The 16,081-nt window shown below is 39.7% G+C and overlaps 1 protein-coding gene across 1 annotated transcript in view; it reads left to right on the top strand.

The window, feature by feature from the left end:
- Window positions 1-16,081, top strand: part of CHP1 (calcineurin like EF-hand protein 1) — a 51,001-nt gene that overhangs the window by 32,108 nt on the left and 2,812 nt on the right. Inside the window, exon 5 of the mRNA XM_037834277.1 lies at window positions 13,312-13,373. Within this exon, the coding sequence (XP_037690205.1) occupies window positions 13,312-13,373 (62 nt within the window). The remainder of the gene's footprint in view (window positions 1-13,311; window positions 13,374-16,081) is intronic.

The following is a 16,081-nucleotide window of genomic DNA, read 5'->3' as shown; positions in this document are numbered from 1 at the left end:
TTAGGATTTTGGAGTAAAGCTTTACCATCTTCTGCAGATAACTACTCTCCATTTGAGAAACAACTGTTGGCCTGCTACTGGGCCTTAGTAGAGACAGAACGCTTAACCATGGGCCACCAAGTTACCATGAGACCTGAGTTACCTATCATGAGCTGGGTGTTATCTGATCCACCAAGCCATAAAGTTGGGCGTACACAGCAGCACTCCATCATAAAATGGAAATGGTATATACGAGATAGAGCTCGAGCAGGTCCTGAAGGTACAAGTAAGTTACATGAGGAAGTGGCCCAAATGCCCATGGCCCCCACTCCTTCCACCTTACCTTCTCTTGCCCAGCCCACAGCTATGGCATCTTGGGGAGTTCCTTACAGTCAGTTGACTGAGGAAGAGAAGACTCGGGCCTGGTTTACAGACGGTTCTGCAGGTACCACCCGAAAGTGGACAGCTACAGCACTGCAGCCCCTTTCTGGGATATCCCTGAAGAACAGTGGTGAGGGGAAATCCTCCCAGTGGGCAGAACTTCGAGCAGTGCACCTGGTTGTTCACTTTTCTTGGAAGGAGAACTGGCCAGAGGTGCGTCTGTATACTGATTCCTGGGCTGTTGCTAATGGTTTGGCTGGATGGTCAGGGACTTGGAAGGAACATGATTGGAAGATTGGTGACAAAGAAGTCTGGGGAAGGGGTATGTGGATAGACCTTTCTGAGTGGGCAAACAACATGAAGATATTTGTGTCCCATGTGAATGCTCACCAGAGGGTGACTTCAGCAGAAGAAGGTTTTAATAACCAAGTGGATAAAATGACCCGTTTGGTGGATACCAATCAGCCTCTTTCCCCAGCAACTCCTGTCATTGCCCAATGGGCTCATGAACAAAGTGGTCATGGTGGTAGGGATGGAGGTTATGCATGGGCTCAGCAACATGGACTTCCACTCACCAAGGCTGACCTGGCCACAGCCACTGCTGAGTGTCCAATTTGCCAGCAGCAGAGACCCACACTCAGTCCCCGATATGGCACCATTCCTCGGGGTGATCAGCCTGCTAGCTGGTGGCAGGTTGATTACATTGGACCACTTCCATCATGGAAAGGGCAGTGATTTGTTCTTACTGGAATAGACACATACTCCGGATATGGGTTTGACTTCCCTGCAAGACATGCTTCTGCCAAAACTACAATACATGGACTTACAGAATGCCTCATCCACCGTCATGGTATTCCACACAGCATTGCTTCGGACCAAGGAACCCACTTCACAGCAAATGAAGTGAAGGGATGGGCACATGCTCATGGAATTCTGTGGTCTTACCATGTTCCCCATCATCCAGAAGCAGCTGGGTTGATAGAACGGTGGAATGGCCTATTGAAGACTCAATTACGGCGCCAACTAGGTGGCAATACCTTGCAGGGCTGGGGCAGTGTTCTCCAGGAGGCTGTGTATGCTCTGAATCAGCGTCCACTCTATGGTGCTGTTTCTCCCATAGCCAGGATTCATGGGTCCAGGAATCAAGGGGTGGAAACAGGAGTAGCACCACTCACTATCACTCCTAGTGATCCACTAGGGAAATTTTTGCTTCCTGTCCCTGCAAGTTTAAGCTCTGCTGGTCTACAAGTCTTGGTTCCAAAAGGAGGAGTGCTTCCACCAGGAAACACAACAATAATCCCATTGAACTGGAAGTTAAGGCTGCCACCTGGCCACTTTGGGCTTCTTATGCCTCTGAATCAACAGGCAAGTAAGGGGATTACTGTACTGGCTGGGGTGATTGATCCTGACTATCAAGGGGAAATAGCACTGCAACTACACAATGGAAGTAAAGAAGAGTTTTCCTGGCATACAGGAGATCCCCTGGGGCGTCTCTTAGTACTACCATGCCCCGTGATTCAAGTCAATGGAAAACTGCAACAACCCAATCCAGGCAGGACTACCAATGGCCAAGAAACTTCAGGAATGAAGGTTTGGGTCACCCCACCAGGCAAAGAACCACGGCCAGCTGAAGTGCTTGCTGAGGGTAAAGGGAACATGGAATGGGTAGTGGAAGAAGGTCGTGATAAATATGAACTACGGCCACGTGACCAGTTACAGAAACGAGGACTATGATGATATGAATATTTCCTCCTCGTTTTGTGATGATTATGTTTGTATTTGTCTGTGAAGAAAATATTTTTGCTTTCTTCTCTGTCTTATCCCCTTATCATATGGCATAAGCTGTAACATTCATTTTGAAGATATGGTTTTAGGTGATGTGTACGACTGCCAAGTTGACAAGGGGTGGACTGTGATGGTTGGGTTCATGTGTCAACTTGGCTAGGTGGCCTAGCTGTCTGGTCAAGCGGGCACTGGCCTGACGATTCCTGTGAGGCTATTTGAGGCTGGTTGGTTTGTCGGATCATCAGTCAATTGACTGCAGCTGACTGATGACTCATCAAGGGGTGTGCTTCCACAGTGAGAGAATGCAATTGGCTGGATTTGGTCCGGGTGATCAGTTGGAGGCTTATAAGCCGGACGGTTAGAGAACCTTCACTTCTTCTTCAGCTGCTCAGTGAAGCTTTTCCTGGGGAGCTCGTCGAAGTTGCCAGTTCATTTCCTGAGGAGTTCGTCAAAGTTGTCGGTTCGTTTCCTGAGGAGTTCTTCAAAGTTGCCGGTTCATTTCCTGAGGAGTTCGTCAAAGTTGTCGGTTCATTTCCCGAGGAGTTCGTCGGACGTCTTCCTTGGAGTTGACAGCTTGTTGACGGCTCTGCAGAATTTGGACTTGTGCGCTCCCGCAGTTGCGTGAGTCACTTTTACAATTTGATAATAAGAGACATCTCTCATTGATTCTGTTTCCAAGGAGAACCCTAACTAATACATAAACATAGACAAGATAATTCAAAAGTTTATATCTTAGTTTCCTGGCTGCTAAAACAAATACCATACAATGACTTAACAATAAGAATTTATTGGCTCCTGGTTTAAGGCTAGAAGTCTATAATTGAGGCATCAGGAAGGCAATGCTTTCTCTCTGAAAACAGTGGCATTCTGGGGCTGGCTGCTGGCAATCCTTTGGGTTCCTTCCTTTTTCATCACAAGGCAATGTCCTCTCCTTTCCCTACCAGGTTCCAGTGACTTCTGACTTCTAGCTTTTTGTGGCTTCTTCTGTGTCCAATTTCCTTTGTTTATAAGGACTTCAGCCATATTGGCTTAAGGCCCATCCTCATTCAGTTTGGGCACACCTTAACTAATAACATCTTCAGAACTCCTATTTACATTACCTATATAACTGCTTGTTGAGCTGTATTTTGAAAGTTGACACCTTTCTGTATTTTTGTTATATTTTACAATAATTGAAATAACTGAAATTGTGGAATTGTAACCCATAATGTTCTTTGAAATTTGCTCTCTACTTTTTAAATTGTACTTTGAAAGTTATCACTGTTAGGTATATCTGTTAAAGTTCACAATAAAAAAAACACATTAAAAAAAAAGTCCTATTTACAAATGGGCTCACAACCACAGGACCATCCATGCCTTTTGTGGAAGACATGATTCAGTCTCCCAACAATTTATATTAAAAGGCAAGGAAACTATAAAAGAGTCAAAACAATTTTGAAAAATAAGAATAAAGTGAGAGATAAGTCTACTCAAATACAAGCCTTTTGTATTTTTATAGTAATCAAGACAGTGTGGTATTGGCTTTCTTTGTATTCTTCCCTTTTAAAAAAAAGACTTAAAAATACTTTGAAATTTATAGGAGAGTTATAAAAATAATACAGACCCCATACAGAGAATTCCAACATACCCCTATCCCTCCAGATACCCAAATCCTCACCCCGGATACCCAAATCCAACAATTTTAACATTTTGCCACATTTGCTGTATCATTTCAGCTATCTGTTCATGATTCTGTTATTCCATCTATCTGTCCTATCTATTCATTTGTGTATCTGTCTGTCAGTCTTATCTATTTATCAGTCCATTTTCTGAACACTTGAGAGTAGGTTATATACATCATGCTTCTCAAATTCTTAATACTGCCATGTGCATTTCCCAAGAACAAGGATATTCACTTAAATAACCACTTGATAAGTGCAGTTATCAAGTTCAAGAAACTTAACATTAAAATAAAGCATACAGTCCATATTCCAATATCTTCATATGTCCCAATGATATCCCTTTGTGTCTTTTCTCCTCCCTTGCTATTTCCCATCCTTGTTCATGTATTGCATTAATTGTCATTGTCTCTGTAGTTACTCTCTCTTATTAAATTGTGGGAACACATATACAATATTAACTTTCCCATCTCAACTACTCCCAAGCATACCATTCGATAGGATTAATCACGTTCAGGTTGTAGTACCCTCACTATCTTCCATTACTAAAACCTTCCCATCTCCCCATACAGAAACCCTATACCCTTTATGCACCAACTCCCCGCTCCCTCTACCCCTCCCCCCACTTCCTGGCAGTCTGCACTCTTTTTGTCTCTCCGAGTTTGCATATCTCTGACATTTCCTTTGTGGTTACCATGTGGCTTAAAACTAACATCCTAAATCTATAGCAATCTCGTTTGCTTTGATACCAACTTAACTTCAATACTATACACAAACTATGTCCCTATATTCTTCTGTCCCCCCACCATGTAGTTCTTGTCACAAATTACATGTTTATACATAATGAGTCTAGATCCACTGATTTATTATCACATTTTATTCATTTACCTTTTAGATCCTGTAGGAAGTAAAAAGTGGAGTTACAAACTAAAAATACAATAGTATTGGCATTTATATCTACCCATGTCTTTACCTTCAGCAGAGATCTTTATTTCTTCATGCAGCTTTGATCTATTGTCTATTGTCCTTTTCTTTCTATCTGCAGTACTCTCTTTGGCATCTCTTGTAGGGATGGTCTAGTGAGTTCTCTCACTTTTTGCTTATCTGTAAATGTCTTAATCACTCCCTCATTTTTGAAAGACAGTTTTGGCGGATATAGAATTCTTAGTTGGCAGTTTTTTGCTCTCAGCATTTTAAATATGTCATCCCACTGCCTTTTTTCCTCCATGGTTTCCTATGAGAAATTGACACTTTATCTTATGGAGGCTTCCTTGTATGTGATGCATTGCTTCTCTCTTGTGGCTTTCAGAATTCTCTCTTTATCTTGGCAATTGACAGTGTGATTAAAATATGCCATGGCATGGTTCTGTTTGGGTTTATCCTGTTTGGATTTTCTTGAACATCTTGGATATATATGTACTCAAGTTTTTCATTCAAATTGGAAAATTCTTAGCCATTATTTCTTTGAATATTCTCTCTGCTTCTTTCTCTCTCCTCCTTCTGGGATTCAAACAATGCATATATTGTTACTCTTGATGATGTACCACAGGTTCTTCAGGCTCTGTTCACTTTTCTTCATTCTTTCCTCTTTCTGCTTCTCAGACTGAATGATTTCAATTGCCCTAACTTCAAGTTCACTGATTATTTTTGTTGCCAGCTCCAACCTCTCCAGGGAATTTTTAATATGTTACTGTGATCTTCAGATCTTTTTAGTTCTTTTTCATAATTTCCGTCTCTCTTTTGATATTCTGGTTGTGCTCGTCTGTTGTATTCCTGATTTCCTTTAGTTCTTTGTTCATGTTTTCGCTTAGCTCTTTGACGATTTTTGTATTTGGGACCATTTTAAAAAGATCTTTGATATGTTCCAGGGCCTGTTCTCATTGATTATTTCTAATGCCTTAATCTTTGCTGGGGCCCTTGCTTCCTGTTTCTTTATATGTTTTATAACCTTTCGTTGAAACCTGGGCATTTTGAAATTTTAATGTGTTACAGCTGGAATTTGGATTTGGAGACATCTGTTCCTTAAGCTTAAATCCATGACAGAGCTTTTCATGAATGCCAGGAGCTAACTAACAACAACAACAACAAAAGGACAAAAAGGAAACATCTTCCCAGTTTTGCAGATTGACCTGTGGCAGTACTCTCCTTCAGAGTTTTTCCATACAGAGAGTTTAGAGAACAGCTCCAGGTCGAGAATAGCTCCAGCATCCTTTTCTATGCGTAAGTCTTGGGCATGTGCGTGTGACCTAAGGAAATCCCCCATTTACATGGTTTTGAATGTCCCCTCTTCTCAAGGAAACAATTTCCCCATGGACCAGGGCACAGCAGTGTATGTCCTACAACCAGCAATCCCTTGCCCCAGGCAGCCACTTGACTGCCGGCCCCACATCTGTTGGAGAGCTCTGTGAACTGCCTTCCATTCACAGGGCAAGTTCTAGGGTAGCACGTCCCTCACGCTACCACCAGACAGATTGGGCCAGACAGATAGATATACATGCTCCCAGTATGTGCACAAGGGTTACTCTTCTATCTTCAGACTGGAACCAGGAATATGCACTGAGAGCACATGCTGGCTCCATGCCTGAGCCAGTGAGGGGTGGAAGAGGGGCCAGCCAGGGTGCGACAAGATGCTACTACCTTAAAGTAGCCTTTTTCTTGATTTTGCTCTTACCTGTTACTGCAGTCCTTTTAACTGTTTCCTGGGGCTTTGAGAAAGATGTTTCTGCCAGTTCTTACTGGTTGTTCAAAGCTTCTGTGCAGGAATGGAGCCCTGAAGCATCTCACTTTTATACCAAATGCAGGGTTTTCTGCCCGATGTGCATTACCACCCAATCCATGACACCAGGGTTTCAAAGAGAGAAAGAGTTTATTGCAGGAGATTAGATGGCCTCTGGGCCCAAAAATTGGTCTCCCTAGGTCTAAAGAGTTCGGGGATTTTATGAATTCAAACAAGGGATGATGTAGTTGTTACCATTACAATACCACATATAAACAGGGCTGAGACTAGGCTAGAATGGCCATTACAATAGTAAGTATACACAGGCTGAGACTAACTGAGTTTCAGTAATTTCGAGTATTAACTTCTACCTATTCTAAATATAGAAAGAAAAAACATCTGTGTAATGATTCAGTAATCATAATCATTTTTTAATTCTTAATTTCTTGGTTACAACTTCACTGTCTTGATCTGGTCAGGGCTTGTGATTTTAATTTGCATTTCTCTAGTGGCTAATGATGTTTTTTGCCATCCATGTATCTCCCATGAAATGTCTGTTGATGTCTTTTGCCCATTTTCTAATTGGATTGTTTGCTCTTTTACTGTTGAGATTTGAGAGTTCTTTAGATAGTCTAGATACAAGTCCTTTGTCATATATTTAGCTTGCAAATGTTTTCTTCGATTCTGTAGCTTCTCTTTTCATTCTCTTAACAAGGTCTTTTGGAGAGCAACCTTTTAAAATTTTGATAAGACCCAACTTATTGATTTTTCTTATGGATTTTAGAATCCATAAAATGGAAATGATGATATTTACTTTTGATTGTTAGGGGAAACAAGATAGAAGGTAAATTTAGGTATTACAATTTGTAGATACAGGTAGTTGGTGAATTCTCTTTTGAATCATAAAATCATCTTCTAGTGAAGGAAGATTGGCAAGCCATCCCATCTTGTTTCATCCTTAACTCATTTTTTTTAGGAGTCAACAGTTCTTTCTAAGAGCTTCCCATTTCAGACTATCATCAGGACAGTCTTTTATAAAATTTTGACCTAAGAGCCTCCATGTATTAAAAGTACAACTTAAGATGTCAAAAACAAAACAAAACAAAACAAGACAAAAACATTTTGCACCAGGGCACTATTTTCCAGAAAAAAAAGTACCTTATAATGCTTTGAGCTTGAGAAACATAATCATTGCTCTAGTATCCTTTTGGAAAATTACAGTGCATGTTAGAATATTAAGGACTTTTAAAAATTGTTCAATAAATAAACCTGGTCAACTTCAATTAACCCACTTTTTTTAAATTGTGGGGCCCATTTTTTATATGACACTATTAGGAGGACGCTTAGAGAAAAGCTTCTTTAGATAACCAAATGAAAGGTGAGTTGAGGTTTCAGAATGACAGATGTTCCAGTTTGTTAATGCTGCCATTTTGCAAAACACCAGAAATGGATTGGCTTTTATAAAGAGGGTTTATTTGGTTACAAAGATTACAGTCTGAAGGCCATGAGAATGTCCAAACAAAGGCATCAACTGTAGGGTACCTTCACTGAAGAACACTGATGGCATCCGGAAAACCTCTGTTAGCTGGGAAGGCATGTGGTTGGCATCTGCTTGCTCCTAAGTTGCATTTCAAAATGGCTTTCTCCCAGGACGTTTCCCTCTAGGCATCTGGAGATATTCTCTTAAGTTTCTCTCAGGCAAACTCTGGAGTAGCAAAAGTCTGCTTTCAATGGCTGTCTTCAAAAATGTCTGTCTTGGCTGCAGCTAACATCAGGGGTCCACAACTCCAAGCATGTCTAAGCATCAGCGTCAGCAAGTGTCTGGGCCTGTGTGGCTCGCTCTCTCTCTTTTTTTTTTTAATTCAGTTTTATTGAGATATATTCACATACCATACAATCATCAATGGTGTACAATCAACTGTTCACAGTACCATCATATAGTTGTTCATTCATCACCCCAATCTATTTTTGAACATTTTCCTTATACCAGAAAGAATCAGAGTAAGAATAAAAAATAAAAATAAAAAAGAACACCCAAATCATCCCCCCCATCCTACCCTATTTTTCATTTAGTTTTTGTCCCCATTTATCTACTCATCCATCCATACACTGAATAAAGGGAGTGTGATCCACAAGGCTTTCACAATCACACTGTCACCCCTTGTAAGCTACATTGTTATACAGTTGTCAAGAGTCAAGGCTACTGGGTTGGGGTTTGGTAGTTTTGGGTATTTACTTCTAGCTATTCCAATACAATAAAGCCTAAAAAGTGTTATTTATATAGTGCGTAAGAATGTCCACCAGAGTGACCTCTCAACTCCATTTGAAATCTCTCAGCCACTGTGTGTGGCTCGCTTTTAAAGTATTCCAGTGGTTAAATCAAGACCCACATTGAATGGGTGGAGCCACACCTCCATGGAAATAATCTAATCAAAGGTATTGCCCACAGTTGGGTGGGTCACATCTCCATGGAAACAACATAATCCAAAGATTCCAACCTAATCAACACTAATACATCTGCCCCCACAAGATTGCATCAAAAACATGGCATTTTGGGGGGACATAATACATCCAAATCAGCACAACAGAGTAACTGGTTTTAATCTCTCAACTTTTTTAGAATTATGAACTGAAAGCCTAGAAATAAATTAAAAAGTAGTTGATAAATTGAATTGAACCTTTTTCCCCTACATTAAAGACCTTTCGATTAGAAGAAGTTAGCAGTAAGAAAAAAAAGTTATATTTCTCTTGCTTTGTAATCCTGTGGCTAGATCCAGATATTTTCTGCAATACATATGGTGATTAGTCTTTTCTTTACAGTTAGTAAACATTTCTAAATTGCTATGGTCTCAGTACATTAACTCACATTGACCCTAAAGAAAATCTTTCAGAGAGCTCTAGTGGATTTGGTAGTTGTTTGGTGTGTGAGTAAAGGAGGTCTTCAACTGACTCAGCTGGCTTAGACCTATCACTTGGAGAGTGTCAAGTACTAAAGGGATTGGGCTAATCAGGATCCCCTCCTGAAGCGAGGGATGAGGTTATGCTAGGAAAAAGGAGGAATAATAACAAAGAACTGTGCAAGATATGCATGATTTTTACCATTACTTTGGCCTTGGCTCTCTGGCTAACTTTTACAGGAAGCTGAAGATAAATTAGAATTGTGTGTTGTCTGCATCTAAGGATCATGTATATATTAGATCATTGAAACTGAAGCTACTCTACAAATGAAGAAAAGGTTAGGGGAGCAGAAGGAGTCCTGGATTTTTATTTCTGGCTATATATTGCGTCTTTTTAAATTTTCCATGGGCTGAGGAAGCAGCAGGATGACACCTCTTGCTGTAGACTGGGAATAGTTGAACGTTGTATAAATGTTTGCCACTGAATAACTTTTACCTTCCATATAAGGATGTGTTATTTTAAAATGTGGGCTTAAAGATAAATGGAACCAAATTTGTTTATGATCCATGTTCTGTCTAGAATGGTCCTCTTTGGGAGGTTTGAGAGCATGACACATCTATTTGTTTTGTATACTATCATGAGAGGATCTCAAGTGTAACCAGCAAGGCTGAACTGTACCTGTGTAGGCAGAAATGGAACACATGTAGTACTACTGCTCTGTTTTTTTCTGTGTGTGATGCTTCATTGCTCTCCTCTTTGGATCAGTGAGGTTACACTGCCTTGTGTGGAAAACTATGGGCTATCTTAGAGTGCTCCGGGGCATGGTAATTAAGGGAGTGGTCTGCAAACTTCCCTCTCATCAAGGGATCAGCATGCTGACAGACATTCCCCAATTAGTTCCGTGTTCTAAAGTTTTTTATAACACATAATACTGTGGAAGTAAGGAGTCTGCATGAAGATATTTTAGTTCCATGTTGAGGAATATTGGTGAAGTGGAGCTTGGGAGAGTAGCCAAGAAGAAAGAGTGATTGAAAGGTTTGATTGAGATCCTTCATTGGGTCTTTCATTCATTAAGCAAATGTTTGAGCACCTGGTATGTGCCAGGCACTATTTTAGGCCCAGGGTACAGTGATGAATAAGTCAGATAAGTTTCTTGGCTTCGTAGAGCTTATGATCTAATGAGAAGACATACTATGTAGGAAAAAACAAATGAATCCACAAGACTTATGATTGTGGTAAGTCCTGCAAAGGAAATGACCAAGGCAAGATGAGAAAGTGATAGTGTGGGGCATCACCACTTGAGAAAGAATTGTCAATGAAAACCCCTCTGAGGAGATGAAATTTGAACTAAGAATGAGCCAACCACACAGAGAACAGAAGAGAGTTCTAGGTAGAGGGAACGACTAGCGACTAGCGTAAAGAGCCTTGGGTAGAAATGACTATTCAGTGTGTTCGGATAACAAAGAAGTTCATTGTAACTGAAGCATTAAGAAAGGAATGAGTAAATGAGTGATAAGGAGAGGGGGGCAAAGAGGTGATAGTAAGTAGCCTGACATTGAGCACTTACTGTGTGCCAAACTCTGTTCAAAGTGCCTTTTGTGTACTAATGCTTTCAGTCCTCACACCTATGAGATGGATTCTCTTATTTTCATTTTACAGATGAGGCAACTGAGGCACAGAGAAGTTAAGCAACTTGCTCATATTGACATAGCTAGTAAATATCTGAGCCAGGATTCGACAGAGCCAGTTTGACTTCAGAGCCTGTGGTCTTAACCACTATTCTTTATGGCTCCATCATCAACGTCAGGCACTCTCAGGGGAGAGTCAAAGCTGGAGATGCACATTTGGGAATCATCTGCATTAGATGGTATTTAAAACTGTGGACTGGAGATGCAAGAACATAGCTCAGGAAACTCCAAGTCTTAGGACCTCTTAAGAATGGGGGAAAGGCATAGAAGAGGAGAGGGATCAAAACAGAGAGGAAAAGATGGAGATGGAAGACTTTGTTAAAGTGCTCTAATGACCTCAGTCATTTCTGCATTTGACCATTATCTTGGGAGAAAATGTTTCTTCTGGTTCAGGGCCAGAGACAATTGACAGGAATGTCTCAGTCAGGTAAGTAACTACTATGGCTACAAAGTTTCCTCAGAAGTTTCTGAAGAGTGATCTTTCTGGTTATCTCTCCATTCAGTTTCAAGGATTAGCAGTTCAGCTAATCTGTAAATACTTTAGCTGCAAGGGGTATAAGTGTTTATTCCACTTATCCTGATCAAAAATTTCAGAAACAGATACTTACGGGTTATATAGCAAACAAATTTCCAACCCATGATCATCCTAAAGATTGCTTAGCAGGTAACACATTTGTGATATTTTAGAAACCTAACAGTAAATGCAGAAGTATAGTGTGTGTGTGTGTGTGTGTATGTGTGTGTGTGTGGCATATGTGTAGTTTATTTTGGGAGTATATTAAACACATGTTTCTTTAGGAACACTAATGATCCTTGTCTCTTTTTCCTTGGAATCCAAACCCCCTACACATATAAATTCTCAAATTTTGGAAAGAAGTTATCAAATTAAAGAGAAGAGACAAATATCAGAAAGTCTTTCCCAGCTACCGCCCTCCCCGCCCTCCAGAATTCTGATATGTACCTTACAAAGACTAAATTAGATTTTTCTAAAATTTTTATTTAAGCTTTCAGTGGATACACCCTTTTATTTTTGAGGGTGGGGAGATATTTAAACTTTCAGAAATTCACCCATATTCTCATGCCTTTGGATACAGTAATAGTTCTCCCTGGAATCCCCACCTCTTCAGATTTCTATTCAAATATTACTTCCCCTCTGACATTTTCCCCATCTCCACCAAAAGGTTATATAGGCCATACACATTTTGGATGTATATTATAGCACTAAGAATGTGTTAAAGTGAGTAGTTTGAATTTCTCTCCTCTACTAGATAGTGAGTTCCTAGAGGACAGGAAGAAAATCTCTGCATTGTAATAACTCTAGGGCTGTGGGTTTTAGGCCCTATCCTATTCCCAAAGAACCAAGAACTGAGTAGCATACTCAAAGTGATTCAAAGCCTCAGAATCACACTAACTTCAGCTATAAAATACAAAGCGTTCAGTCACTTCAGTGTGAAGACAGCATCTATAAAATCATCCTGTGTTCTCACACTATTCATTGTTAGCCCTTCAGCCATGCAGCACTGCCTAAACTATGTATATTCTTCGGAATTCTCTCTTTTTTCTGGACACCAGCAAAGTTCCCACATATCCCAGTTTCTAGAAGGCTTATTTGTTGTTTCAGAGAGAAACATGGTAAGGCCAAAAGACCATCACATTCTTGATGTTTTATTTGAAACTGAAGTTCTCTACCTTTAGCATTCCCAAGTGGTAGAAAAGTGCTTAAAAGTCAGCTTGAATTTACCAAAGGCGCTGTATACCTAGAGCAAAACTTTGTAGCCAGCTGGCACGATCTGTATGGCTCCTGTTGTTGGTTCCCTGAGTAGTATATGTGGAATTGATGGGTTGTGTGAGGTGACCTAACCTACAGAACCACTTAAGGGTTTTGTGGGGAGGGGGTTGTTTTATTTTGTTTTAACATGCTAGGGCAAGAGAAAGGACAGGCATCTTTGTCTTCTCATGAAGTTTTCTGTTTCATTGGAAGAGTGACCGTATTTTATCAAATCTAAGATGTCATCAATTATGAGATGTATCTCAATCTTGTAAATGGTAAAATGTCTTTAAAACCCCTAAAAGTAATGGCAGTCACTCTTGGAAAATCTATTAATTAGCTGTTAGTTTTCTGTCTAGTTTCCTTTACATGTATAGTTCCTTGAAAATGAGCAAAACATTACTGAATTTCCACTAACTTGCTGTTTTTCCCTACTAGTTGCTTTTCGACTATATGATTTGGATAAAGATGACAAGATCTCCCGTGATGAGCTGTTACAGGTATGTGGGAGAGCTTACATACATGTGAATAACTTATATTTGGGCCTTGCCTGCTTATTCTTGTGGACAGGAATTGTCCTTTCCTTCACTAAGCATTTAATACCTACTGTGTACAGAGTCCTGTCCTAGATATAAGGCAGGCAGATGACAAGGAGAAACTTGAAGTGACTCATTGAGTTCTCACAAACACTTGTCTCTGTGATTTCAAGGCTAACTAAATGTCTTTTGGTTGCTGAATGTCCACTGAAATATGCAAGATGGTTTAGATGAAAGTTCAGTTATTGCCAAATCAGCTTGTTGTCAACCAGGTAATTCTTATGAAACTTAGGTAAAGCTGCTATGCATTCTATCATTGAGCTTCACATAAGGGTCAAGAAACTGCTGCAGTGCTGGTGTACACTGAGCTCACTGCTCACCAACCTTTGTTGCTCCTAGTGAACAATTCCCTGGTCTCCTAATAGCAGTTTCGTCTTATTAACCTCACCCTTCTTTTCCTCCCACTTCTTTCCCCTTTTAGAAGTTTTGAAAAAGATTCTTCCTATCTCCTTCCTTCCTTCCTTCCTTCCTTCCTTCCTTCCTTCCTTCCTTCCTTCCTTCCTTCCTTCCTTTCTTCCTTTCCTTCCTCCCTCCCTCCCTTCCTTCCTTCCTTATTTAAAAGCCTGGAAGACCCAGGAGGTTAGCACATTCAGGAATTTCCATGGGGAGTTTTTCCAATTTCAAGATATACCTAAAAGTAAAGTGGTTTCCACTCATTCTGAAGTAACTCTGAACTCGTTCTGTTTCTTGAGAAGTCTTCCAAGTTGAAGATTAAGGACAACCCAAAGTATTCTTTTATTTCTATACCTGAACAAAAACCAAAACAGTCTGCAGGTCATTGTTTTAGTGTCTCTTGCTGTTTAATTGGAAATGTCTTTCTTCAGTGAGATGAGTTTGCTTTATTGACATTTGCTATGTGTGGGCCTCTGAACTCCGGAGAGAAAAAGTAGAGGCAGTCATTTCTGTAGTTGCCTTGTTTTCATTCTCTGGCTCGGATCTGGCTGCCAGAAAGAATTTTTTGAGAGGAGGGTTGGTTTATTTTCTATTATTTGGATAAAGGAAGCCTGTGGCAGGGAGTGGATTGGAGACCATATGGCCAGAGTGCCAGGCAGTACCATTAGAGTATTCCTGGGACCTGGAATGACTTTAGGACAAATATTCTTGTGGTCTGTTAATGTGTCACACAGCTAGTTATTTTATCCTAGCAAGAAGAAGAAATGAACATTTTTACCAAAGTGAAAGAACAAAGTTTACCTTTCTAGGCACTGCCATTTCTAAACATTTAGTAATTGAAGTTCTTAGCTATTCAGTGATTCTTAGAAAAAGTTCTAATTGAACTTTGGGGAGTGGTGTATTTGTTCATTATCTTGATTGTGAAAACGGTTTCACAGATATGTACATGTCGAAATTGATTAGTTTGTACATTTTAAATATGTACAATTTATCATATATGGATTATACTTCAATAAGAACAGTTGCTATGCTCCCCAGTTCATTTTATGAGGTTACCATAACTTTGACATGAAAACCTGTTAAAGATAGTACAAGAAAAGAAAACTACAGCCCGCCCTTTCTCATTTGTGTAGATATAGTAATCCTAAATGAAAATTAATACACCAAATCCAGCAATTTTTGAAAAAGATACTTTATTATAACCAAGGTGGGTTTATACTGGGAATTCAAAGTTGGTTTAACATTAAAAAATCAATGTATTTCACCACATTAGTGATTAAAGAACAATTAAATGGCCTTTTCCATAGGAAAAAAGCATTTGATAAAATGTGTCATCCGTTCATGATTAAAATAAAAATCTTAAAGACTAGAAGTAGAAGGAAGCTTTCTTAAACTGATAAAGAATATATAGGAAAACCCTAACCAAACATTAAAAAATAATAATAAAAGCCCTGGTAGCAAATGAACTTCCTACTGGGACATCTTCCAGCTGGGTCAGTGTGGAAGACACCATGCACCCCCAACTTCCTACATGCACAATGCACAATCCGAGTCTATACATCTAAAAATAAAACAGTTTAGAAAATAATTGGACTGAGGTCTGATAAAGCTGCTAATTAAGGATGGATTGTCATAGACAATCAGGTAGATGGCAAAATGGTTTGCTTGGCTTGCTTTCTTAAGTCCTCAATTTGTGTACATTTGTACCTTTTAAAAAAACAGCCTCTAATTTTCAAGAATTGGTTTGTGGGGAAAAAAAATCCAGTGTTGACCAAACTCAGTATTTCAGCTGGTATTTTGTTTTTTTGTTTTTTGTTTTTTTTTTCTTTTCTTTTCAAAAATCCCTGTAACTTCATTTTAAAAAAGTCTCTTTCTTGAGCTTGGAGAAGGATGTAAAGGAGTGGGAGAAAGGAGAACCTTTCAGCAGTTAGGCCAGAGGGCCTTTCCTTCTTATGGAAAAGCTGACTTTTCAGCTGACTGTAGCAATGTGAGACATCAGATAAGCCTGCTGTCCCCCAAACTTAACTCACCTTTTTCATATTATCTCAGAATCATTACAATCGCTGTTTTTGTTTAAGGTAGCAATTCCCAAAGCATGTTCGCACCCCAAAGATATTAACAGGGTTGGAAGGAAGGTTTCTCAGTTAAGTTTGGGAAACATTTGGTGAAACAGTGTTAAATTGTCTTTACTGTAATTCTCACAGCCCTTTAACTCTGCT

Source organism: Choloepus didactylus, chromosome 4, assembly GCF_015220235.1.
Source record: "Choloepus didactylus isolate mChoDid1 chromosome 4, mChoDid1.pri, whole genome shotgun sequence".
In the NCBI taxonomy this organism is placed as follows: Eukaryota; Metazoa; Chordata; class Mammalia; order Pilosa; family Megalonychidae; genus Choloepus; species Choloepus didactylus.
The sequence above is the reverse complement of the archived record's forward strand: the minus strand, read 5'-3'. Positions and strand labels throughout refer to the sequence as shown.